Here is a 27,636-nt window from a genome sequence, read left to right as displayed (position 1 = left end):
AGCGACCTGACCTTTCTACCCGGGTCCACACTGGACACAGGGATGACGCTCCAGCATTAAGGAGCCCTCCCTGAGACGCAGATAGTGTTGGCTTTTTTTTTAAGTGTTTGTGTGTTTTTGAGAGAGAGACAGAGCTGGAGTGGGGGAAGGGCAGCGAGAGAGGGAGACACAGAATCCAAAGCAGGTTCCAGACCCCGAGCTGTCTGCACAGAGCCTGATGCAGGGCTCGAACTCATGAACCACCAGATCATGACCTGGGCCGAAGCCTGACGCTCAACCGACTGAGCCCCCCGGGCACACCTAGTATCGCTACTATTAACACTATGCAATTATTCAACATGTAAGGACATAAGCGTAGATAAGTATAAATGGAGCAGGTACCATTTATCATGCTGTGTCTAATTTACAACATAGTACGTGTTAGCGGTAACACTATAATTATTACCAGTCATACAATTCAACGCTTGTTAACCTCAAGAGGCCCCGGGATGCTAACTCAGTTGTCTGAGGCTTTACTGGTAAAAACTCCCCAACCAGGATCCAATTCCCGGAGTGGCCTTTCACCATGACATGATACAGCCTCGTGAAATAATGGGAAATAGATGTACTGGTCTCTGCTCCCAGGTACAGGCACTGGGTTTCTAAAGCCCTCGAAACGTCCTAACTAATAACATCACTAGGTGTATCTTTGTTCTTTAAATTTTTTAAAATGTTTATTTATTTTGGAGAGACAGAGCATGAGCAGGGGAGGGGCAGAGAGAGGAGACAGAATCGGAAGCAGGCTCCAGGCTCCGAGCTGTCAGCACAGAGCCCGACGTGGGGCTTGAACTCCATGAACCGTGAGATCATGACCTGAGCCGAAGTCGGACGCCCAACCGACTGAGCCACCCAGCTGCCCCTGGAGCATCTTTGTTTCTAGTGTTTGCTCTCTGAGCCTGCTTCCTCACACAGCTCCTACATTCCTTGTTGTTCCCTGGGTGACAGGAGCATCTTCTGCTCTATGGAGACAATCCTGGGTGGGCTCCTGCATGGGAGGCTGGTCAGCAGAAAGTCCAACCCACGCTGGCAACCTCGGAGCTTTGATTGCATCCCCATCGTGTAGTCAGGGGACCAGGGCTGGCAGAGGGGTTGATAACCTCACGCGTCCGTCACAAAGGCTTCACCTCAATCCCCACTACGCATGTCCTGAGAGCTTCCTGACTGTAGAGCACATCAAGGGGCCAGGAGAATGGCACACTGGAGGACGGGGGGAGCTCCACGCCCTTCCCTGCACACCTGGCCCTACACATCTGTTCCTTGTGGATGTTCCTATGTGTCCTTTGTCATATCCTTTTACAATATGCCGGGGAGCAGTAAGTAAACTGTTTTCCTGAGCTCTGGGAGCAAATCAGTGGAACCCAAGAGGGGCTCATGGGACCCTCCCATCTATAGCAGCTTGGTCGGAAGCACAGGTGACCACAGAGACTTGGGATTGGCGTTGAGGTCGGGGTTGGGGACAGGCTTGTGGGACTGAGCCCCTTCTCTTTTAAATACAACCAGTACACAATGTCCTGTTAGTTTCGGTTGAATGCACAACGTCTGTCCTGTTAGTTTCAGGTGTACATCATAGTGATTCTATATTTTTATCTGTTACAAAATGATCCCCACGATAGGTGCGGTTTCCATCTATCACCATGCAGTTATTACACGATGTTTGACTGTATTCCCCATGGGGGACCACTTGCCTATCTCATAACTGAACTTTCTACCTCTGAACCCTCTTCATCTGTTTCGCTCCACCCACCTCCCCGCTGGTGACCACGAGTTCTCTGTATTTAAATTTTTGTAAATATTTATTTATTTGGAGAGAGAGAGAGACAGCAGGGCACAGTCAGGCAGAGACAGAAAGAGAGAATCCCAAGCAGGCTCTGCGCTGTGGGCACAGTGCCTGACACAGGGCTCGATCCCACGAACTGTGAGATCATGACCCGAGCTGAAATCAGCAGGCAGACCCTTAACTGACTGACCCAGCCAGGCGCCCCTCTGTCCTCTGTATTTAAGAGTCTGTTTCCTTTGTTTTCTCTTCTCTTTCCGAAATTCCACATATAAAGGAAATTCTATAATATCTGTCTTTGTCTGACTTTGCATAACACCGTGTAGTCTGTCCATGTTTTCGCAAATGGCAAGATTTCTTCTTTTTTTTTGGTTAATTTTTTAGTGTTTATTTTTGAGAGAGAGAGAGAGACAAGAGTGTGAGCAGGGGAGGGGCAGAGAGAGAGAGGGAGACAGAATCTGAAACAGGCTCCAGGCTCTGAGGTGTCCGCACAGAGCCCGACACGGGGCTTGAACCCACAAACAGTGAGATCATGACCTGAGCTGAAGTCGGCCGCTTCACGGACTGAGCCACCCAGGCACCCCTCTTCTTGGTTTTCTTCTCCTTCTTCTTCTCTTTCTCCTCCTCCTTCCCCTCTTCCTCTTCCTCCTCCTCCTCCTCCTCCTTCTTTTTGATGGCCAGGAAGTATTTTGTTATATATGCCACATCTCTACCCATTCAGATACAGATGGGCACTTAGGCTGCTTTTGTATCTTGGCTGTTGTAAACAATGCTGCACTGAACATAGGGGTACAGATGTTGTTTTGAACTAGCGTTTTTATTTTTTCAGATTAATACTCACAAGTAGGATTGCTGGACTGTGTAGACATCCTGTTCTTTTTTAAGAACCTCCATACTGTTTTCCACAGTGGCTGCACCAGTTTGCATTCCCACCAACGGTGCACGAGGGTTCTGTTTTCTCCACATCTTCACCAACGCTTGTTAACATTTTTGGTGACAGCCAGTCTGACTGGTGTGAGCTGTTGTGTCCTTGCACTTTGGGACTGCCCGTTACCTGTGGGACCTGCCTCTGTATACGCTGTCCGAATTGAGTTGAACTGTGGGATCCCGGCTGGTGTCAGGACTTGTGTGCTGTGGGGAAGACCCCCTCCACACCCACGCACACAGCAGGCGTCAGAAGCGCTGAGACGTGCAGTGTGAGAAAGGAGGGGAAACACAGGCCTGTACAGGCTGTTCCGTTCTCATGCGGGAGCTTCTCAGTGGCCCCCATGGCCAGGCGCCCCTGCAGTGAGGACAGACCCAGGGACAGTGGATGTGTCCCCCCCCCCCCCCCCCCCCCCCTGCAGAGGGCCGTTCACACAACCGTCATGTTCTGCCCTCTAGAGGCAGCTTCTGTCCCAGGGACGGTGTCACGTGATGGCACACAGATGTCACCACCCCATGTGCACATTTCGGCTCAAATACACGCACGTTTATGTCGGAGACCCTTTAACCACAATGAGGGCTTACTTCCGTTCCCGTGTTGTCACTTAACAGATCACGGCTGCAAAGACGCTCCGGCAAACAGACAGCAGGCAGCCAGGCCGTTGCTCCCGCGGCATGACCTGTGCGGTTTCCAGCACTCCCGTATCACTCCACACCGCTGGCCTACACTGCACCCCACGTGCTTATCTGATAGGGTCCGTGTTCACGCAGCACGCACCCTAAGCATTGCCGTGTCTTTGTTCCTGCAGATACCGAACGGCTGTATTCGGTGGTGTTCCAAGAAATATGTGATCGCTACGGAAAGAAATACAGTTGGGACGTCAAGTCCCTTGTTATGGGAAAGAAGGCATCAGAGGCGGCACAGATCATAATAGACGTCCTGCAGCTGCCGATGACCAAAGAGGAGCTGCTGGAGGAAAGCCAGACGAAGTTGAAAGAGGTGTTCTCCACGGCCGCCCTCATGCCAGGTACCGCCCCCTCCCAGCTACGGGGTTCCATGCGTGCGCGTTCGCGGTGTCCTTGTAAGCCACAGACGGCGGCCAGTGCAGGCCTTGGGTAGTGACGACTTCTGTCTCCAGACCTTCTCAGAAACAGCTCTTCTTGTTTGAGGCTCACAGGTCGTCCGGACAGAGTTTGCTCAATCACGTGCTACGATTCCATCTCGTCTTTTCAGGGGCTTTTAAAAATAACATAACAATGGGGCGCCTGGGTGGCGCAGTCGGTTAAGCGTCCGACTTCAGCCAGGTCACGATCTCGCGGTCTGTGAGTTCGAGCCCCGCGTCGGGCTCTGGTCTGATGGCTCGGAGCCTGGAGCCTGTTTCCGATTCTGTGTCTCCCTCTCTCTCTGCCCCTCCCCCGTTCATGCTCTGTCTCTCTCTGTCCCAAAAAAATAAATAAAAAACGTTGAAAAAAAAAAAAAATAACATTCCCTTCTTGAGGTTCAAAAATGTTTGAACAGTATTTGTTTCTTTTTTTTTTTTTTTTTTTAATCTTTATTTATTTTTGAGGGAGAGAGACAGCACGGAAGCAGGGGATGCTCAGGGAGACACAGGATCCAAAGCAGGCTCCAGGCTCTGAGCTGTCAGCACAGAGCCCGACGACAGGCTCGAACTCACAAGACTGCGAGATCATGACCTGAGCTGAAGTCAGACGCTCAACCCACTGAGCCACCCAGGCACCCCTGTACCTTTTTTTTTTAATAGTTTTTTTTAAGTGTTTATTTATATTTGGGAGAGAGAGAGAGACAGAGTGTGAGCGGAGGAGGGGTATAGAGAGGGAGACACAGAGTCCGAAGCAGGCTCCAGGCTCTGAGCTGTCAGCACAGAGCCCGACGCGGGGCTCAAACCCACAAAACCGTGAGATCATGACCTGAGCCAAAGCCAGACACCTAACTGAGACACCCAGGCTCCCGTATTTCAATATTATCTAAGATTATATTCAAGACAGGATTGCTTCAGAGTTTAGTAGGTAGCCTTGCCTTTTCCTGTTCAAAACCAGGTACAGGATTGTTTCAGTGAATATTTAAACTTTAGCAAATTAATGCTAAACCAGCTAAATCTCGCCCAAGAAGCTTAAGTTTTTTTTTTTTAAGTTAAAGGCATAATTCATTTTCAACATGTCTGTTTCTATGCCCTTCACCCCTTTCTTTACTTGTTTTCCTTTGAAAGCAAAGATAACTTTTCTCCCTTGGGGCTTGTTAGCTAAGGATCGATCAAAACTGAATTGCCTGCTGTTTCTTGCTCAAAGTGAGAAGGTCAAGAATGTTCTAGATTACAGGGCTGAAAGATGCTTAAAAATGGAGTGCTCTTTTAAGAGTCTTCCAGAAAGAAAGGTGAACACTCCATCTTTGGAAGAAGACCTGATATGAGGGGAGAAAAAAAAAAAATTGTAGTCACTGCAGTAATTTTGGGTTTAAAATTGTATCGATGGAATGCGTGGCTTTTTTTTTTTTTTTTTTAATATTTATACATATATCCAAAAGTGCAAATTGACTATTCCCTGGAACTAGAGAATTTCCTGTAAGGCTGTGCTAATCCCAGTGATGTGTCACATAGTAACCATGTGGGCTTTGCTTGGATGACACATACATCTGACCCTCAGGCATGGGTACAAGCTCTGTCATACGCACCGTCTGTAACTTTGCACAGTGAGTTTCCCTGACGAGCCTTAATGATGAAACACATCCAGGCAGTTCATTCGTATTAATCCTGGTAAGAGACACACAGGATAAAAGTTACGTGTCATCCGTCTGTCAGTGTCCAGTCTGGGGGTGCTAAGTAGGTTCACACTGTTGGGCCACGGTCCCCAGCAGCCATGTCTAAAACTTCTTCATCTTGCAGAACAGAATCTGTGTCCCCATGAACCATGAAGTCCCCATTCGGCCCTCCGTCCACCCCTGGAACCATGATTCTACGTTCTGTCTGTCTCTGTGCCTTGTGTCTGTGTGTATTCTAGGTACCTCATATAGGAGGACACACACAGAGTTTGTCCTTTTGTGACTGGCTTTTCGAACTTGGCATAACGTCCTCACCGTTTTTTCAAGTTGGAGCATGTGACAGGATTTCCGCTCCCCCCCAGCCCCCCCCAGCCTTTTTTGTGTGTGTGTGTTTATCCATGCATCTGGTGACACTCATTTGAGTTGTTTTCTCTCTGTGGCTGTTGCAAATAATGCTGCTGTGCACATTGGGGTACACCTATCTGTCTGAGACCGTGATTTCAGTTTTTGTGGTTCCATAGCCAGAAGTAGGATTGGCAGATTATATGGCAGTTCTGTGGTCAGTCTCCTGAGGAACCGCCAGACTGTTTTCCTGAGTGGCTGGACCATGCTGTCCTCCCTCCGACTGTCCACAACTGTTGCATTTTCACCAACACGTGTTGTTTTCTGTGGGTCTTGCTTGCTGCTGTTTGTAGCCACCCGAAGAAATGAGAGGTATCGACTCACTGTCCTTTTGATTTGCATGTCTCTGAGGTTGACGGATGCAGGGCATCAGCTCATAGGCTTTGGCTGCTTTCGTGTCTTCCGTGGAGAAATGTTTGTTTAGTCCTGTGCTCGTTTTTATTTATTTATTTATTTATTTATTTATTTATTTATTTTTTTAATTTATTTTTAAAAAAAATTTTTTTTTTTTTTAATGTTTTTATTTATCCTTGAGACAGAGAGAGACAGAGCATGAATGGGGGAGGGTCAGAGAGAGGGAGACACAGAATCCGAAACAGGCTCCGGGCTCTGAGCTGTCAGCACAGGGGCCCGATGCGGGGCTCGAACTCACGGACCGCGAGATTGTGACCTGAGCCGAAGTCGGCGCTCAACCGACTGAGCCACCCAGGCGCCCACTGTGCTCGTTTTTAAAACAGGGTTCACGTTGGGTTGTTGTTACGTTGTAGGAGTCCTCTATGTGTTCTGGATAAACCCCTTATCAGATACATGCTTTGCAAATTCTTACGTTTCCTATTTCCTGGGTGGCGCTTTTCCCCATCTTGATTGTGTCCTTTGATGTGCAGAATTAAAAAAAAAAATCTCTTTTAATGTTTATTTTTGAGAGACAGAGAGAAAGAGAGAGACAGGGTGCGAGCAGAGGAGCGGCAGAGAGAGGGAGACACAGAATCCGAAGCAGGCTCCAGGCTCCGAGCTGTCAGCACAGAGCCCCACGTGGGTCTCGAGCCCACAAACCGTGAAACCAGGACCTGAGCCGAAGTTAGATGCTTAACCGACTGAGCCACCCAGGTGCCCCTGATGTGCAGAATTTTTTAAGATTGATGCAGTTGCATTTTGCCATGTTTGCTCTTACTGCCTGTGCTTTTGGTGTCCTATCCAAGACATCATTACAAAATCCAACTTCATAAACGTTTACCATGTTTTCTTCTAAGAATTTTCTACTTAGGTCTTTAATTTTGAGTTGATCTTTGTATGTAGGATAAGGGTGTGACTTCATTCTTTTGCGTATGGATAGCCCGTATTCCCGATTTGGTGGAAATTTGTTGAAGAGACGGCCATTTCCCTAATGAATGCATCTTGTTGAAGATCATTCACTCCTATGTGTGAGGGTTTATTTCTGTGCTTTCTGTTCTGTTCCGTTGGTCTGTATGGCACTACCACATTGCTTCGACTGTTATAACTTTATGTTTTCAAATCAAGAACTGCAAAACCTCCAACTTTTATTTTTCCTTTTCAGTATTTTTTTTTTAATTTTAATTTTTTAATTTTTAATTTTTGATTTATTTTTTTTTTAACGTTTATTTATTTTTGAGACAGAAAGAGGCAGAGCATGAACAGGGGAGGGGCAGAGAGAGAGGGAGACACAGAATCCGAAACAGGCTCCAGGCTTTGAGCTGTCAGCACAGAGCCCGAAGCAGGGCTCGAACTCACGGACCGTGAGATCATGACCTGAGCCGAAGTCGGAAGCTTAACTGACCGAGCCACCCAGGCGCCCCTAATTTTAATTTTTTTAAAACAATTTATTGTTGAGAGAGAGAGAGACAGAGCACGAGCGGGGTACAGAGGGGTAGAGAGAGATGGAAACACAGAATCCGAAGCAGGTTCCAGGCTCCCAGCTGTCAGCACACAGCCTGACGCGGGGCTCGAATTCGTGAACCCAACATCATGACTTGAGCCAAAGTCCAACACAACTGACTGAGTCACCCAGGCGTCCTTTCCTTTTCAGTATTTTTATGGCTATTCAGAGTCCTTGAGAGTCTAGGTAAATTTTAGGATGGATTTCTGTATTTATGCAAAAAATGTTAGTAGGAATTTTGTGTTGATTGCTTAGAATCTGCATATTGCTTTGGGTAGCGTGGACATTTTAACAATCTCAGATTTCCTACTTCATGACTTGGGATGTTTGTCATATTATTTATGTCTTTACTTTTTTTCAGCAGTGATTTATAGTTACAGTGTACAAGTCTTTCACTGTCTTAAAAAATGTATTCTTTTTTGATGTATTATAAAGGGAATTGTTTTGAATTTCTTTTCAGATTGTTCGCAGTGACTGTATAGAAACGCAACTGATTTTTGCATGTTGACTTTTGTCTCCTGCCATGTTGTTGAATGTGTTTATTAACTCTAACAGTTTTGTGTGTGTGTTTGGAATCTTTAGGTTTTTTTTTACAAAGAGGATCATGCCATCTGTGAACAAAGATAACTTTGCTTTTTCCTTTACAATTTGGATGCCTCTTGTTTCTTTTTCTTGCCTAATTGCTCTGGCTAGGACTTCTAGTACTATGCATAGAAGTGACAAGAGAAAGCATCATTCTCTTGTTCCTGATCTCAGAGGAAGAGCTTTCAATCTTTTTTTAATTAAGTATGATGTTATCTGTGAGCTTTCATATAAGGCCTTTGTTATGTTGAGGTAGTTTTAGCTTTATCCTACCTAGTTTTCTTTTTCCCAGTTTGAGTTGTTTATATGATGGAAAGGTATTGAGTTTTGTCAGATGCATTTTCCATACCAATTTATGTGGCTTTTGTCCTTCATTTTGCCAATATGGTGTATCGCATCGATTTTTGTGTGTTGAACCCCCTTATACTCCAGGAATAAGCTCCACTTGGTCATAGTGTATAATCCTTTTAATACGCTGCTGACATCAGTTTGCTAGTATTTTGTTGAGTATTTCTGCATCAGTATTCGTTACAGATATCAGTGTATAATTTTCTTGTAGTGTTTTTGTCTGGTTTTCCTGTGAGGGTAAGCTTGGTCTCATAGAATGAGCGTATGTATCCTCCTCTTCCAGTTTTTGGAGGAGTTTGAGGAGTATTGGTGTGAATTTCTCCTTAATTGTTTGGTAGACTTCACCAGTGATGGTTCTTTCTTGTTGGGAGGTTTCTGATTCCTGAACGAATATTCTTACTAGTTTTATATCTGATCAGGCTTTCTCTTTCTTGATTTGGCCTTGATAGGGTCTCTGTTTCCAGCACTTTATTCATTTTTTTCTAGGTTACCCAGTTTGTTGGCATACACTTTTTTATATTATTGTTTTAAAACCTACCCCCTTCCCCCCCTCCCCGCCCCATGGCACTGGTTTTAATGTCTCTCTCCTCTTTTCATTTCTGATTTTAGTTGTTTGAGCCTTCTCTGGTTTTTTTTTTTGTTGTTTTTTTGTTTTGTTTTGTTTTGTTTTTTAGTTAATCTAGCTAAATATTTGTCTGAACAGTTTTTTTTGACCTGGATTATTTTTCATTGTTTAACACACCAAGCACCGTCATGTATAAGCACACAAATAGCTTTTTTCTTTCTTATCCACCCAAACCTTTCAAGGGCTTTTCTTTCTTGTATTTTTGTCCTGTATTCTTAGACATACTTGAGATATGTTCTACTGCAATACCCAGGAAATATGATATCTTCATCACCTAGCATGGTAGTTTGGCCAGAATGCTAAGAAGGACCTATTTCCTGATTTTGCGAATCTTGCTTTTCCAATATAGGATCTTTCATGTATACTTCCCTGATCTTTAGCCTGTCCGATGAGAGTATGTATTTATATCAGTGATTCCAGAGTGCCCCTTTGTAATCTTGGGATCATTTCCACACCACACACAGACGGAGAGGTGAGCTCAGCATGAGCAGACTGCCGACAATAAAGAAAAGGCCAAGATGACACCAATAAGAGAAACCTCACAGCACACTGGGGTGCTGGGTCACAGCAGGGACTGCGGTCCACATGCCACCTTGACAATCTGACAGGCTTAGGGTGCAACACCACAATTAAAAATCACACTGACTCTGAAGGGGAAGAAAAGCGGGAAGGAAGAAGTGTTGCTGACCGTAGGAAGAAGGAAGAGCCTCTGTGAAAACCTCCTGATCTGGAAACACACGTCTCTGTAGGGTTTCTGTTCTGTAATGTGCCAATCACAAAAATAATAATCAAGTAGGGCAGGTTCTACGTCACCCCCATCTTCTCTCCATCCTGCATCCCACCCGTCAGCCCTTTACCTGAGCCAAAGCTGGAATGCACTGGAAACGTGATCTCCTGGAAGCCGCCGTGGGTGCTGTGACTATTTTCAGAAAAAGTGGCCACCATTCTTTTCTAGAGCCCAGCGTTCGTTCTGTTCCTTCGCTGCTTTGTTCCCATTATTAAACTGTGGCTGGTCACATAGCCCTGGATGACTTTTATCTCTTCGCTTTCTGAACGTACTTTCTGGTAGGGTATTTTGGGTTGTGGAAGTCACCTTGAGCTTCTTAGAGAAGAAGACTGCATGTCGAGAGGGTGTATTATGAATTCACCAGCGTTCATTTTTTCATGCTTTCAAGGTGAGAGCTGCAACCCACGCAGGTATTTAGCAAGTTAAATTGGAGGAATGGATGGCAGGTTGCCAGGGGAAGCAGCCTATGATCATGATGCAGGGGTGTGTCCCCCTGGGCCCAGAGCATAGGAAACTGATCCTGATATGATGCAGGGCCTGTCCTTCCTGGGCCCATAACGAGGGGCCGTGGCTGATTATAGTCCAAGGGCACAACTTTACCTGGACCCACCACCAGGGGCTGTGGCTGATTATAATCCAAGGGCACGTCTTCCCCTGGACCCCTCACCAGGGGTGGTAGGTCCTGATTATAATCCAAGGGCACAACTTCCACTAGACCCACCTCCAGGGGTGGTAATTCCTGTGATAATCCAGGGGCACATCTTCACATTGGCCCATCACCTGGGGCAGTAGCTGATTATAATCCAAGGGCACATCTCCATCTAGACACATCACCAGGGGCTGTCGCTCCTGATTATACTCCAAGGGCACATCTTTTCCTGGCCCATCTTGTGGGGACCAGTAGCTCCTTTATATAATCCAAGTTCACATCTCCGTCTAGACACATCACCAGGAGCTGCCGCTCCCGATTATAATCCAAGGACGCATCTTCTCCTGGCCCATCTCGTGGGGACCAGTAGCTCCTTTATATAATCCAGTGCACATCTCCATCTAGACACATCACCAGGGGCTGTCGCTCCTGATTATAATCCAAGGGCACATCTTCTTCTGGCCCATCTCTGGGCAGTACTAGCTCCTGATTATAATCCGAGGGCACCTCCCCGTCTAGACACATCACCAGGGGCTGTCGCTCCTGATTATAATCCAAGGGCACATCTTCTTCTGGCCCATCTCTGGCCAGTAGTAGCTCCTGATTAGAATCCAAGGGCACATCTCCATCTGGACACATCACCAGGGGCTGTCGCTCCCGATTATACTGCAAGGGCACATCTTCTCCTGGCCCATCTCGTGGGGACTAGTAGCTCCTGACTATAATCAAGGGCACATCTTCTTCTGGCCCATCTCTGGTCAGTAGTAGCTCCTGATTATAATCCAAGGGCACATCTCCAACTGGACACATCACCAGGGGCTGTTGCTCCCGATGATACTCCAAGGGCACATCTTCTGGGCAGTAGTAGCTCCTGATTATAATCTGAGGGCACATCTCCATCTAGACACATCACCAGCGGCTGTCGCTCCCGATTATAATCCAAGGGCACATCTTGTCCTGGCCCATCTGGTGGGAACTAGTAGCTCCTTTATATAATCCAAGGGCACATCTTCTGGCCCATCTCTGGGCAGTAGCAGCTCCTGATTATAATCTGAGGGCACATCTCCGTCTAGACATGTCACCAGGGGCTGTCACTCCCGATTATAATCCAAGGACACATCTTGTCCTGGCCCATCTCGTGGGAACTAGTAGCTCCTTTATATAATCCAAGGGCACATCTTCTGGCCCATCTTCTGGGCAGTAGTAGCTCCTGATTAAAATCCGAGGGCACATCTCCATCTAGACACATCACCAGGGGCTGTCGCTCCTGATTATACTCCAAGGGCACATCTCCGTCTGGACACATCAGCAGGGCCTGTTGTTCCCGATTATAATCCAAGGACACATCTTCTCCTGGCCCATCTGGTGAGGACTAGTAGCTCCTTTATGTAATCCAAGGGCACATCTTCTTCTGGCCCATCTCTGGGCAGTAGCAGCTCCTGATTATAATCCGAGGGCACCTCTCTGTCTAGACACATCACCAGTGGCTGTCGCTCCCGATTATAATCCAAGGACACATCTTCTCCTGGCCCATCTCGTGGGGACTAGTAGCTCCTGACTATAATCCAAGGGCACATCTTCTTCTGGCCCATCTCTGGGCAGTAGCAGCTCCTGATTATAATCTGAGGGCACATCTCCGTCTAGACACATTACCAGGGGCTGTCACTCCCGATTATAATCCAAGGACACATCTTCTCCTGGCCCATCTGGTGAGGACTAGTAGCTCCTTTATGTAATCCAAGGGCACATCTTCTTCTGGCCCATCTCTGGGCAGTAGCAGCTCCTGATTATAATCTGAGGGCACATCTCCGTCTAGACACATCACCAGGGGCTGTCACTCCCGATTATAATCCAAGGGCACATCTTCTCCTGGCCCATCTCGTGGGGACCAGTAGCTCCTTTATATAATCCAGTGCACATCTCCATCTAGACACATCACCAGGGGCTGTCGCTCCTGATTATAATCCAAGGGCACATCTTCTCCTGGCCCATCTCGTGGGGACTAGTAGCTCCTGACTATAATCAAGGGCACATCTTCTTCTGGCCCATCTCTGGTCAGTAGTAGCTCCTGATTATAATCCAAGGGCACATCTCCGTCTGGACACATCACCAGCGGCTGTCGCTCCCGATGATACTCCAAGGGCACATCTTCTGGCCCATCTTCTGGGCAGTAGTAGCTCCTGATTATAGTCCAAGGGCACATCTCCATCTAGACACATCACCAGCGGCTGTCGCTCCCGATTATAATCCAAGGGCACATCTTGTCCTGGCCCATCTGGTGGGAACTAGTAGCTCCTTTATATAATCCAAGGGCACATCTTCTGGCCCATCTCTGGGCAGTAGCAGCTCCTGATTATAATCTGAGGGCACATCTCCGTCTAGACATGTCACCAGGGGCTGTCACTCCCGATTATAATCCAAGGACACATCTTGTCCTGGCCCATCTCGTGGGAACTAGTAGCTCCTTTATATAATCCAAGGGCACATCTTCTGGCCCATCTTCTGGGCAGTAGTAGCTCCTGATTAAAATCCGAGGGCACATCTCCATCTAGACACATCACCAGGGGCTGTCGCTCCTGATTATACTCCAAGGGCACATCTCCGTCTGGACACATCAGCAGGGCCTGTTGTTCCCGATTATAATCCAAGGACACATCTTCTCGTGGCCCATCTTGTGGGCAGTTTTAGCTCCTGATTAGAATCCAAGGGCACCTCTCCGTCTAGACACATCACCAGGGGCTGTTGCTCCCGATTATAATCCAAGGACACATCTTCTCCTGGCCCATCTCGTGGGGACTAGTAGCTCCTGACTATAATCCAAGGGCACATCTTCTTCTGGCCCATCTCTGGGCAGTAGCAGCTCCTGATTATAATCTGAGGGCACATCTCCGTCTAGACACATTACCAGGGGCTGTCACTCCCGATTATAATCCAAGGACACATCTTCTCCTGGCCCATCTCGTGGGAACTAGTAGCTCCTTTATATAATCCAAGGGCATATTTTCTTCTGGCCCATCTCTGGGCAGTAGTAGCTCCTGATTAAAATCCGAGGGCACATCTCCATCTAGACACATCACCAGGGGCTGTCGCTCCTGATTATACTGCAAGGGCACATCTCCGTCTGGACACATCAGCAGGGCCTGTTGTTCCCGATTATAATCCAAGGACACATCTTCTCGTGGCCCATCTTGTGGGCAGTTTTAGCTCCTGATTAGAATCCAAGGGCACCTCTCCGTCTAGACACATCACCAGGGGCTGTTGCTCCCGATTATAATCCAAGGACACATCTTCTCCTGGCCCATCTCGTGGGGACTGGTAGCTCCTTTTTATAATCCAAAGGGATATCTTTGCCTGGACTCGTCACCAGGGGCCATAGCTACTGAAATAATACAAGGGCACATCTTTGCCTGGTCCCATCAACTGGGGCAACATCTCCCCATTATATTACAATGGTACATCTTCACCAGGCCCCTCACCAAGGGTGGTAATTCCTGTTTATAATCCAAGGACACATCTTCACCTGGACCTGTCACCTGGGCCATACGTCTTGATTATGATCCAAAGGCACATCTTTTTCGGGTCCCATTACCTGGTACAGTTGCTGATTATAATCAAAGGGCACACAGCTTCACCTGGGCCCATCACTGGGGCTGTCGCTCCTGATTTTGATCCCAGGGCACATCTTCATTTGAGCCCATCACCTGAGCCAGTAACCCACAGTGGTGTTGCAGGGGCGTGTCCTTGCCTGGGTCCATCACCAAGGGAAACTTCCCCTGATTAGGATGCAGTGGTGTGTGTACTGTGGCCAGTCACCAGGGTAATTGTGATGCAGGGGTGTATCTTTCCCTGTGCCCATCACCAGGGTAACCAGCCCCTCATTGTGATGTGTGGTGCGTCTTTCCCTGTGCCCACCCAGCTACGTAGAGGATGTGGCTAAATCCTGTGTCTTGAACACACAGGCAGAATGGACCTGAATCTTTCTTGCATCAGCAGACTCCAGTGTTCAATTTGAAAGGAAGTCTCTCTCCCGGAAGAGGTGGGCCATGAATGTCCCCAGCAGGAAATACTTTTGAGCAGTAAGTTTTGTAGGCTTTTTGTAGGCATTTTCTGAATAACTTAATAGCGAAATAAATGTAAACCATCGATTAGTCAGGGGCTTAATTTTTTTATGACAAAAGAGCTCTTTTAAATTGTAAAAAATTTAAGAAATAAATACGTACGTGGTTCATCTATTGTATGTTTTCTGTGGGTTGTTGGTTCCTTACGTTCTGTTTTCAGCAAATTCCTTCATGCATGGAATCTTCTAGATCCGTGAAATATTTTGGCACAATTTAGCAAGCGAAACTTGGCTGAGAAGACCTGTAACGGAAAGCAGGCACCTTTTATGGTATGGAATCCTTCAGAAGGTCTTTCTGTTGTTCTGATCTTTCACCAGCTCTGAGATTTCCCAAGGAAAGCCCAGGGCATGGCCTCTGGGCCAGACAAGGGGAGTATGACAGGGCCATACGCAGGCACCGTGGTCAGCCCCGCAATGCTCCCTCGCACATGGGCTCCTCAAAAGTGCCAGCCCCATGCTCCTCTGGGCCTTCTGCCCCCACTGCACTGAGCTGCTGGCATTACATCTCTTTCCTCCTTGTTCCTTAGGACACTGCCCAGAGGGACAGAGCAGAATGACGAGGTAGAAGCCTGGTCCACTGGCCAGGCAACAATGGTGTGGTGCCCAGGGCTCCTTCCCAGGGAGAGGTGGCCGAGGGAGGGGGAGCCAGCAGGTGTGTCCTCTGAGGTGGGTGTGTGTTTGGGGGCGGGGAGGTGTCGGTCCCTGGTCTCCCATTGGGTTCCTCACATGTTCCGGGGACTCAGGTCCCTGCGGGAAAGCATTTCCACTGTGGAGGACCGTTCCAGCATGTAGACTGGGGATCACCTGTGAGGACGTCCCCGCAGAAGCAGCCGGTCCTCTCTAGGGCCGAGAACGTAGACCGGCTCGTCTCCGTCTCTGCTCAGCATCACAGAGAAACGCACCTGAGCCATGATGCGGGCACGCCTGACCACTGTGTGGGTCCTCGTTCCGTGTCTGCACAAGTCCTTCCTCCTTGTCCGCCAGGCTGTCTCCTCCTGTGTCTTTATGTCCCTTACTACTTTTGTTTTCCTCCTTTCCGTCCTTGTGTGTTTTCCCCACACCCTCAGTCGCCCGAGGCTGTTAGCAGGCCTGTCCACAGCCTCCCTCCTTTTCTGCACATGCTTTCCGCCATCGAGCTGGGCCACAAGGCACTGTCTCTTCCCATCCTCCTATACGTTTCCTTTTTCTTCGCTTAACCCTCAAAGGCATGTAGTGCTGTGTGAGTGCTCAGGGGCGTAAAGGAAAGTTCTCCTTCCCCCTGGGGTATGCAGTCAATTTAGGGGACGTGCGGATCCATGCAAGAGAAAACCCATGGTAGCATACAATTTCACATCAAGAGGAAATTCAGGATGGGTATGGACGAAAATAAGGCAGATTCTTCTTTTTTTTTTTTTTTAATTTTTTTTTAACGTTTATTTTATTTTTGAGATAGAGACAGAGCATGAACGGGGGAGGGGCAGAGAGAGAGGGAGACACAGAATCGGAAACAGGCTCCAGGCTCTGAGCTGTTAGCACAGAGCCCGACGTGGGGCTCGAACTCACGGACGGCGAGATCATGACCTGAGCCGAAGTCGGACGCTTAACCGACTGAGCCACCCAGGCGCCCCAAGGCAGATTATTCTTGAAGCAGTGGCAACTTTGTGGCAGGCCCTTGAACTTGAGGTCGACTGAGGAGACCATAGAAGATATGGGTGGGTGAGGGGGGAGGGCATGGCCCTAAATAGGCACAGCTTTCCCCTCGGTTACTTCGGGTCCTTGGCCCCTTAATTGCTCATGTGTTTGCTGCTTCTGAGAGTGGGGAACCGCTGGGATTTTTGAAGAAGAGTAGTGCCGGAGTGAAACCACGCTGGGGGGGGCGGGGGGGGGCGGGTAAAAGGGGTTCTTCTGGGTTTATGGGACATGATGAAGAGGGCAGGGGAGAGGTGTGCTGGAGCGGGACCGGGGTGGAACGACTTGACCTGAGATGGACTCAGAAGGTCTGAGTGGACCACAGTCCCATGCAGGATGACAGTGTCCCATGATGCACAGGTGACATGACTCTTGGGTTACTCCAGCAGATAACATGTGAGAACAGACTGACACTCCCAGGATAGCTGTGCACATACGAAACTTACCACTCTGCGAATAAGAAGACAGGCAGAAGTAGGAACCTGTCCCTTCGTCATAACAAGCCACAATCAGAATGGCATGCCTTTTAATGTTTTTTTTTGTAATTCTAAAAATTACACTTGCTTCATGTAATACAAAATGGTAGAAATTAGAAGCCCCTTAACTCCTACTCCATGGTGATGACCATTCCTTACTCCTTAGTTACCTATTAGGTTATTCCTAACTCCTTAGTTACCTATAGGTTACCTATAAGGTAACTCCTTAGTTACCTATAGTTACCTACTAAACTACCTATTAGTTACCTACTCCTTAGTTACCTATTGCAAAAATAGGTGCAAAACCTATTAGACCATTCCTTACCCCTTAGTTACCTATAGGTAACTCCTTAGTTACCTATCCTTCCAGGCCTTAGGATGCCTTTTTGTTTGTGTGTAGACACACACACAACACACACTCACACTCACTGACATCCACCTTAAAGGAATATGGTAATTCATGAAGAGCATATACGGGGTCTGTGTGTCTCCCTCGGACCAGAGCCTGGGAAGCCCCAGAACACGCTCCCTCTGTCGTGTCCCGATGTAAGCCATGTGGGTCGCGGCTGGTTGGTGGCCAAGCCCCTCCTCCTGGTCATTGATTACAGTGGTATCCACCGCTGAGCCTCGAGGACAGGCCAGTGTCAGGGCCTCCGTGTTTGCTCAGCTGTGGGTGCATGTCAGCGTCCGGGCCCCTGTACCGTCTGCATTTCACACGCAGTGGCGTCGGGGCCCGCAGGATTGAAGTTACTTGCGCAAAGACTATGGAGGTTGGTGTTCCACCCTGGCACGGAGTCCGGCACATGGAGCTCCCGACCATGGCCCTGTGCTCCCCGATGTCGTGGCCGTGGCCTCACATCGAGGTAGCCGGCTGTCGTGCAATGCAGCGAGAAGGTGACACCCTGTGGTGCTCTGTCCTCCTTCAGTTGTGCACAAGCCACGTAGAGAAGTCCTACCTGTCAGGGCTTTGGCCTTCAAAGTCTACGCTTCTGGCAGCAGCTTGAGTTGGTGGGCGCTTAGCTGATTCTCCACTGCCAGACCAGCTTTCCACGGTAAGCTGGGAGTCCGCGAGTTTTCACTAGGCTCAGTGCATTCGTTGAGGGAAAAATGAAGTGATTTGCCGTGTGCCATTCGTTGAGCATTGCACAATTAAAGGACATACGTTTCAAGTGACAGGAAAATCACAAGCTAACAACCATGATAATCCATCCACCTTATCCGGTGCTGCCTTTCTGTGTAAGAAATATAATTAGGCACATATCCACGGAAATGTATGCTTGGCAGGGGTTGGGGACCACCCCTACAATCAGACTCTTTGCTGCTCAGATACAAGTAGCAAACGTTTCATGTTCTTATCGGCACCCCCCCCCCCACCGCCTTTTTAAAAAATATCAGCTTATTTGATGTTGTATACAGACATAAGTCCTTTTTTGGGATTTAAAATTTCGATGTTCAGACACTGCTAATTGCGTTCATTATTATTTCCTGAATTGTAAAGGAGATAGTCTAAATTGAACAAAATGACATCCATGTCTTTTTTTTTGGAGATCCTAGATATTACATGCCTGTGGACGTCAGTGTTTTTCTCAAATTGTAAAGCCTTACAGATTCTGTTTTTACACGTGTTGGTTGTTTTTCCATGGATTTTCCAGTGTGAGGAAGGATAACATAATGGATAAAAGAAATCCCCTGGGGGGAGGGGGTGCCCGCAGCATGGGTCAAGAGCTTTGAGGTTGCATGGAAACGTTCAGGCCGTGTTAGGAGCCCATGCTCTCCACACAGGTGCAGAGTCGGGTGTGGGTGGTGGGAGGCGTCGTACCGATGAGCGGCCAGGTCCACAAGGCCGACTGGTTTGCCCCTACTTCCACAGCTCCGTTATAGCAGACTGGACCCACGGGGATGCCATGGACAGACGCACGGAATGGGAGGCATTATCGTTTTACGGTTTTTGTTTCAGAAACACGGTACACAACAGGCAGAATATTTCCACTGGGCCTTGATGATTGTTTTCCAATGTTTCTTGACCATATAAAAAATTATATTTCTTGCTTAAAGATTGAAAACAGCTCTTCTTAGCAGTAAAAGGTAGAAGCAAACCAAGTGTCCGTTGATTGAGTGGATAAGGAATATGTTGTTTATACAGGGATATATATATATATATATATATATATATATATATATATATAGTATAGTGATGTATATAGCATTCACTCTTTTTTAAAGAAAAATTTTTTAATGTTTTTATTTATTTATTAATTTATTTATCAATTTATTTATTTTTTTAATTTTATTTAGTTAATTAATTAATTAATTAATGTATTTATTTTTGAGACAGAGAGAGACAGAGCATGAGTGGGGGAGGGGCAGAGAGAGAGGGAGACACAATCCGAAGCAGGCTTCTGACTCTGAGCTGTCAGGACAGAGCCCGACGCCAGGGCTCGAACTCACGGACTGTGATATCATGACCTGAGCTGAAGTCAGACACTTAACCGACTGAGCCACCCAGGCGCCCGTAGCATTCACTCTTAAAAAAGGCAGGACGTGTGGCACCTGTGGCCACATGGGTGAGCCTTGAGGGCATGACGCTGAATGAAATGAGCCGGTCACAAATGGACAAATATGCATCCAGTCATAGGAGGCACGTGGAGTCAGACCCTCCGTGGAGACAGAAAGTCGGATGGTGGAGAGTCACGAAGTTCCTTGGGCCGGAGGGATGGGGAGTTAGTGTTTAATGGAGACAGCGTTTCATTTCTGGAAGGTGAAGCTTCTGGAATGAGATCATGATGACAGCAACAGTGTGAACGTATTCAATGCCATTGCACCAGACATTGAAATACGTGGTTGATTTCATGTGACGTGTATTTTACCACAATGCAGAAAAATTATATGTTTTTTCTAAAATGCCAGAAGCCTTGCAAGGATGATAGAGTTGTCTTTTGGTAAAATTCCTGGACAGATGAGGTAGAAAGCAGTGGTAACCATATACTACAGTAGACGTTGATGTAAATGTCGCAGAGAGTCTCCACGTCATGGGCGCGTTCAGATGAATCTCGAACATGGCACCACTGGGCACTTCTTTCCCGACTCACTCGTTGAAGGGGGCACCTGTCAGTGACTGGTCCCCGCATCACCTTCCGTACCCGGTGCCTTTCTCTGTGTGTCTCCAGCAGACTAGACCCAGGGACACGGCAAATCACTTCATTTTTCCCTCACTCAGAGACTCCTCCGAGCACAGACTAGAACAGTGACAATTTTACATTTGAATCTTGTGTCGAATCAGGGGGCTGAGCCACAGGTTCAGAGATTCTGTGATGTGGGCCGTGGGAATCTTGTGTCGTATGAGTGGGGGTGAGCCACAGGTTCACTGATTCTGTGACATGGGCCGTGTGCGGATCTTGTGATGTGTGAGTGGGCCTGAGCCACAGGTTCAGAGATGTAGAGTGAACAGGGAGCTCCTTGCCTCTGGACTCGGGTCGTCGCCACACGAGTGTCATCGAGACCATCAGTCATGGCGGCTCGTCTTGAGTGAACTAAATGCACTATTTTAGATTTGGTTTTATCATGTTCTTAGCCCTTCCTTGTGTAAGTGAAGTTAGAGTTTTATCTTATTCAGGTCAATAATAGAGATGAGGATTCCGTGAGGTGTCAGCATTTGTTCTGATATTTTTCTCTTGGGCTATAAGAAAAGGCTATTTAAATAGCTCTTTTCTGGGGCACCTGGGTGGCTCAGTCGGTTAAGCGTCCGACTTCGGCTCAGGTCATGATCTCACGGTCCGTGAGTTCAAGCCCCACGTCGGGCTCTGTGCTGACAGCTCAGAGCCTGGAGCCTGTTTCAGATTCTGTGTCTCCCTCTCTCTCTGCTCCTCCCCTGTTCATGCTCTCTGTCTCAAAAATAAATAAATGTTAAAAAAAAAAAATTAAAAAAAAAAGAAAAAAAATAAATAGCTCTTTTGTATATTGATATTGTTGTGACAAATCAGAAGCAGAAACCTTAAATGTGTCTTCTAGTAAATAAACACTTTAAGCAACTTACACTAAGTAAACAAAGGCACAGAATGAGATTTTTCCCCAGAATCTTCAATGTTCTGAAACGCAGTTGTCCCGTGAACAGCACAGCTCCACTTAGACCCAGGTTTCTTTCTGTAAGTACAGTATGGCACTGTAAATGTGATCTTTATTATTTACTTAATCACATTGGCTTTTCTCTAGCCTACTTTATTGTACGAATACAGCATGTAATATCTATCACATACAAACCATGTGTTGATCGACTCTTTGTAGTTAATTTCAGGGAGAGTCAAAGTTAAGCGTGCGTTTTTAACGGTGTGAGGCTCAGCATCCCCACCCCCGTATTGTTGAAGGGTGCCCGGTCGTGGGTCAGTTTCTTCCAGTATTAAAACAAATGTAAGAAAACATCCGCGTTCAGTATGCTTTTTCAAAAAGAGTGACCCAGGGGCGCCTCGGTGGCTCAGTCGGTTCAGCATCTTACTCTTGATTTCAGCTCAGGTCGTGATCACGGTTTGTGAGTTTGAGCCCCATGTATGGCTCTGTGCTGACAGCATGGATGGAGACTGCTCGCGATTCTCTTCTCCCTCTCTCTCTCTGCCCATCCCTTGTTGCTACCCTCTCTCAGAAGAAATAATAAACTTCAAAAAATAACTAAAGATAAAAGAGTGTCCCAGTCTTTCCGCGATCTTTCTGGGGAAGCCTGTGGAATCCGTGGAAAGCTAGAGGCCCAAGGACCTCCAGTCAGGTGGTAAAATACGCACAGGAGGATAGACTGCCACCACACGTTTCCCTGTGTCCTCCATTCACCTGTCACGGCTGTGACCACACGTGTCGAAGAGTCTCTATGAAGATCCCTGTCATTGCTTCTGTGCGGAAGGGGCTCCTGAGGATAAAGTCTTTCTAACAGAGTCCCCTAAGACGCTTAACGACCGACCGCCCTGTGCCGTTTGGTTTTCACATCGGACTCACACTTGGCCCGCTTGCTCTGCCATTGTCCCTTATGCAACACAGAACAATGTCCTTTACTCCGTTTCGGAAGCACAGATCGGGGATTCTGAGTTTTCCAGGTCACCTAGAAGTTACCAAGAGCAGCGTTTGTCGCATGGGCCGGAAGAGAAGACTGTGTCGAGGCCCGGTGGGGCTTGGGGCTGGCCTCAAGGGCAGAGGGCAAGATCTCTGGAACAGAGACCTTCCGGTATCGAAACGCAGTGGCCTTGTGAGTTGATGGTTTAGATGCAGGAGAGTGCATGTGATCAAAATGTCGGTTATTACCTGACTTACATCTTCTGAATGCCCCACGTTTCAGAAAAGAATGTGCAACTGCCAACTCAGATACCCTCTGGGTTGTATGAACTTTAATCAACTTATTTTCTTGGTCTGTGCACAGCCTATGCACACGGCAGTTTAATATGGAGATTTTAAGCTTGTCGGTACAGCAGAGTGATTTAATTTTAATATACACAATTTTTGCCCATGAGGTATTTCTGCAGACTAAATTTCATAAGATGAAGCAAATGTTTTGCAGATATAAAAGTTCTGCCCCTTTCTGGTTGCATTGAAATGTTAGAACCTCTGATTCATAAAGTATTCTCTGCGCGGTAAATGGTCCAGTATCCGTAGCGACATTTAACTGCATAGTACAGGAATTGAATGTTAGTTATTTATAAACATTACTATACCTGTATGGTAAATATTTTCCCATTCGATATCACATTTTATTTTACAGTGTATAAAATACGTAGATACTATCAATATTTAAACTCTCCACACTGTTTTGACATTTTGCTCTGATAATGCTCCAGTAATTTGAGCATAATTAGCAAATAGCTAAATGCATGATGGAAGAAGGCCTTGGAATTGTGGATTCATTTTCTACAATGGTAACTCCCTGGTGAGGCCCCTTGAAGAATCCCGATACCTCCAGGTAGCATCCCTGTGTGAGGCAGGGGACCCAGATCCCAGTGCCTGGCTGACTTCCTTCCCTACGAAATTTATCTCTTACTTGTCTTTCGTCTCAACCGTTTGTTCCTCTAGTGCGTGCATCTGACCTGTTTGCTGTCTAGCAGAGGTTGGCAAACTGTGTCTGCGTTTTTGGCTTTGCAGACCCCACGCACTGTTTGTCTCCACTCCTCAGCCGAAAGCCGAAAGCAGCCACGGCTTTTGAGCCGAAAGCAGCCACGGCCAGCAGGGATGTGAACAGGCGTGGCTGTGCTCCCACAAAGATTTCCGAGTGGACACCAACATTGGAATCTCCAATCCTTGTCACGTGTCCCAGAACATTCTTCTTTTGACTCTTTTCCCGTTTAAAAATAGGCGGCAGGCTGCATGCACATTTCACGGCGGGTGGACTAAAACACAGGGCACAAAGCACCGCAGGGTGCATTGAAATCCTGGGTGCAAGGTAGCTGGACCCCTGGACCTGGTGTCCCATTTTGTGCGTCCAGAGTGCCATCCTCCCCTACCCTGGGCAGAACACGCGACTGTGTGTCTATGAAAGCAGAGAGGCTTCAGCTGGGGAATGATGAAGCACGTGGGGGGGTGGGGCATGGAGAACACTGGTGAGGAGCAGAACACCTGCCCTCTGAGGCCCCTTCCCCTCAACGACCAGCAGGAGCTGGAACATTCTTCCCTGGGGTCCTGAGTCCCCTCCTGACAAAATTGCAGTCCCCAGCACTGCAAGGCACCAAGGTAAAGGCTTGCTGCTGCTGATGGTGTCCACCTGACACGTACCCAGGCTGGCACTGGTGGAGGGTCCCTCCTGCCTCTTCCTGCTTCTGGGGCCCCAGGCGCCCCTGGGCTTGTGGCCCCGCCCCTCCCGTGTCTGCCTCCCTCTTCCCGTGGCCTTCTTCCCCACGTTTCTGTGTCTTATAAGGACGCCCGTCAGTGGACCTGTGGCTCATCCTGTATATCCAAGATGACTTCACCCCAAACCCTTAATCAGTTACACCTGCAAACACCCTGTTTCCAAATAAGGTCACATTCTGAGGTGCCAGGGGGACATGACTTTGGGGGAGGACACTCTTCACCTCGGTACGCCCCACAGCCGTGACTGGGAGTCCTCTGTGTAGGCCTTGTCGGCTGGTGGGCTTTATTGTGGGGTGACAGGGCTGTAAATGTGACGCGGGGGAGCCCTGTTGCTTTGGGTCACCTGGGAATGCGCATCCGAGCCATACAACGGACGAAACTGACCTCCCCTGGCCAGCTGACTCAAGGAAGGACGCTATCTACCTCATGGCCTCATAGAACCCCAGTTGCCTCCCAAAGGCTCTGTCTCCAGCATCACCCCGTTGGGGGGGTTGGGCTTTAACATGGGAATTCAGGGGGGGGGCCTCCATTCACTGCAAAACGGTGACTTTATCTTGCCTGGAACTGAGTCGTGAAGATACCCAATGCCATCACATTTCCTACGTGAGCCAGCTCTCAGACGGGACATAGGCCCTGCAGGAGCCGGGAAGCTGGGATTGAGACCTGGGCAGCGTGACCTCGAACGACGGTGCAGTTACGGAAAAGTGGATGAAGCGGGCATGACATGCTGTCGTCATCACCCTGTTCTTTGCTGGCGTGCGGACCCCTCTCTGGGCCGTGAACTCTGGGCCAGCGGAACAGGGCTCCATTGGCTCTCGCTGCTCGCCAGACCCGCAGGCCTGCTGTGACGCTGGACGCATAGGAAGAGCCCAGCTTCCCCCCAGCAGCTGGACTTTGCAAGACACCGCCTCTCCTGCTAAGGCACGGCTCCTCGGCCTCAGCGGTGCTGACCTCTGGGCGTGTGTCCAGAGGTGGGAGTCCCGTGCACTGTTCCACGTTGACCAGCATCCTGGTCTCCGCCCACCGGGGGCCAGTAGGACTTCCTTCCTCAGTTGTGACAACCAAACACCCATCTCCGTGACCAAAGGCCCCTCAGCAGGGGTGCGAGCAAAAGTGCCCCCACTCGGGAACCAGTGCCTTGCGCTGGGCAGTAGGTGAGGCAGTCGGTGTCAGGTGCGCCCAAATATGGCATGGGACCGATGGAAATTCCAGGCTCCTGAGCTGTGTTCAGAGTGAAGCATCCCTTGGAAGGAGAGCCCTTCCCGGAATTGTCATCACCCAAAAGCGGCCTGTCCCTCAAATCCTGCATCCTGGCCCGAGGGCAGAAGGTGCGGTCATCTCCGTCACCGTCCCCATACTTAGGACAGAAGGAGTTAGAATCCACCCGTGGGAGGGCCGTGCGCACAGTGTGAGTCACCACTGGTTCGTCTCCCCTGGGGCTGTGAACACACAGCCTGTGGGTGTTCGTCACGAGGCTTGGACTAGAAAAATCAGTCAGGTTAGAGTCCAGGCAGTGCCGAATGTCTCCTGGGAGTGAGGACAGGTGTCAGAGACCCCCCTGGAGAACCACTGCCCCTCCGTCTCCGGGGACCTTCCACGCCTCCCTGCTGTTGACCCCTGGAGGGGGGGAGGGGTTGACCCCTAGAGGCGCGGGGGGCGGGGAGGGGGCTGCCTCTTGCTACCTCTTTGGAGTCGGTGGCTGGAGGAGGGGCCTCTGCTACTGAAATAGCAACTGGGAAGCTCTGTGTTCCTTTGTGTGTTTTCTTTCCTTGAGCTTTCTGCTTGACCGGTAACAATTTCTGGAGTATCCCCGCCTGCACATTTTTTCGCTTTCACGATTGTGAATTTCGCTTCTTTTCAGGGTCAGGTCCCCAGTTTCTGGCCTCCTACACTGCCTGTGCCACCCTGGGTCCGTGTATTAGCTTCCTGCAGGTACTGTAGAAAATGACCATCAACTTGGCTTACAACAACAGAAATTTGCATTCCCACAGTGCGGGAGACTGAGAAATCCAGAATCGGGTCTTCGCGGGACCATAGGCTCTCCTGAGGCTTAGGGGAGGATCCTTCCTTGTTTCTGGGGACTCCAGGCATTGATGGGCTTGTGGCTGCGTCCCGCCAATCCCTCCATGTGTCTACACACAGCCTTGTCCCTGTCTCTCCTCTTCTCTTATGGGGACACAGTTGCTATGATCTGAATGTTTGTGCTCCCTACAAAATTCATAGATTGCATTCCTCAGTCCCCCAGTATATAGGTATCAGGAGGTAGGGCTGTCACCAAGTGGTCAGGTCGGGAGGGTGGAGCCCTCACCAATGGGATTAGTGCCTTTATAAAAGAGACCCCATAAAGCTACCTCACTCCTTCTACCTTGTGAAGACACAGTGACAAGCTGATTGTCTGTGGACCAAGAAGGCCTCACCAGCTATGGAGTCAGTCTAGCTTCTTCCTCTGTCCTGACGCCCAGCCTCTGGAAGTCTGAGAAATAAATGCGTGTTTATAACCACCCAGTGTGGGCTCATGTTGTTGCAGCCCAAACAGACTAAAACAGTAGCTACTGGATGTATCCGGGATGATCTTATTCTCAACATCCTTCATCATCTCTGCAAAGATCGTTTGTTTTCAAATAAGGTCACGGGACCTGGGGTTAAGACTTGGACATATCTTTTTGGGGACCAGGAGTCAAGCCACTATACTCAATCCCAGGCCTTTAATCTGTAACATCAAGGTGTTACAGCCTGCTTGCCTTCCAGGTGATTGTGAAAGCCACCTTCTGGGAGAGCCCTTTACACGTGGGCGGGTCGGGGTGAGCAGGGGCCATGCCCTGTCAACAGAATACATGTTTGGAAGGTCTAGGCTGGGCATAATCCTGCACCGTGTCTCTGTTCCCAGGACAGGGTTGGGGTCTGCTTTGCTTATGGGTAGCTACCTGGCGTTCATCAACAGGGCATATGGCCTGGCCCCAGTGGCACATGCCATCATCTTCCTAGGTGTTCTTCTAGACAAATCTAGACTTAGTGCCCACTCCACAGTTCCTAATGGCGTGCACATTTTTGTAGAGTCTCGTCTCCCCCACGTGGTTAACTTCTCACTGGAGGTGTTTGTGTTTAGCGTGAAGTGCTTCGCGCAAGGCCCGAGCTGGTAGTAGGGTGTCCGTGGATATATCTCAGTGAATTCCAAAGAAATTCTTTAAAGAGCTCGTGTCAGCTCTCAATCTTTTCTACATTTTTCCTTTTCCAAATCCATTTTAATGGCAGCATCCGTGTTTTCTCTCATCGATCTTGGGTCTTTAGGATGAAGTTTTAGGGAAGCGTCCTTCCTATCAAGACTGCTGATAATTCACATTTCTTACTTCTTCCTGTGTAGATTAATCCTTTGAGAGCTGATTCTTCGCAGCAATAGTTATCTGTCTTTCTGCCTTTCCCTTAAACCGACTTAAGCACACCATGGGCCAGAAGCTGTTAGCTGGATTTCATTTATATACTTAATTAACCAGCTTCTCTGCAGGACAGAACTCCATTTACATTTTTAGTCTTTGACTTCTCGGGGGCAGTGACTGAATAAGAGAAACTTGGCATCCAGTGGTTAAAGGGTACAAAAGTTTTTTTAAGGAGTCAGCCAATTATATACCCAGAGAGATTTGAATTTCTTTCTTTCTTAGTGACTGTGTCCCAGACTTTAGGTGATGGTGATGATGATGACAGTAGCCAGCATTTATTTGGGGACTTCCTGTAAGGCTTGTCAAGTTGTCACCCCACTGATTTTAC

At 48.3% G+C, this 27,636-nt stretch overlaps 1 protein-coding gene across 2 annotated transcripts in view; it reads left to right on the top strand.

The window, feature by feature from the left end:
* The window catches only part of LOC102958111 (pseudouridine 5'-phosphatase), a 173,396-nt gene that overhangs the window by 33,625 nt on the left and 112,135 nt on the right, over positions 1–27,636 (top strand). For both annotated transcript variants that reach the window (XR_006213349.1, XM_042973772.1), the window contains exon 2: positions 3,547–3,765. Coding sequence is in view for 1 of the 2 variants with exons in the window: in XM_042973772.1 (XP_042829706.1) it covers positions 3,547–3,765 (219 nt within the window). In the remaining variant the exon portion in view is untranslated. The remainder of the gene's footprint in view (positions 1–3,546; positions 3,766–27,636) is intronic.

Source organism: Panthera tigris, chromosome X (assembly GCF_018350195.1).
Source record: "Panthera tigris isolate Pti1 chromosome X, P.tigris_Pti1_mat1.1, whole genome shotgun sequence".
Lineage (NCBI taxonomy): Eukaryota > Metazoa > Chordata > Mammalia > Carnivora > Felidae > Panthera > Panthera tigris.
Note: the sequence above shows the minus strand (reverse complement) of the source record. Positions and strands in the feature narration are given on the sequence as shown.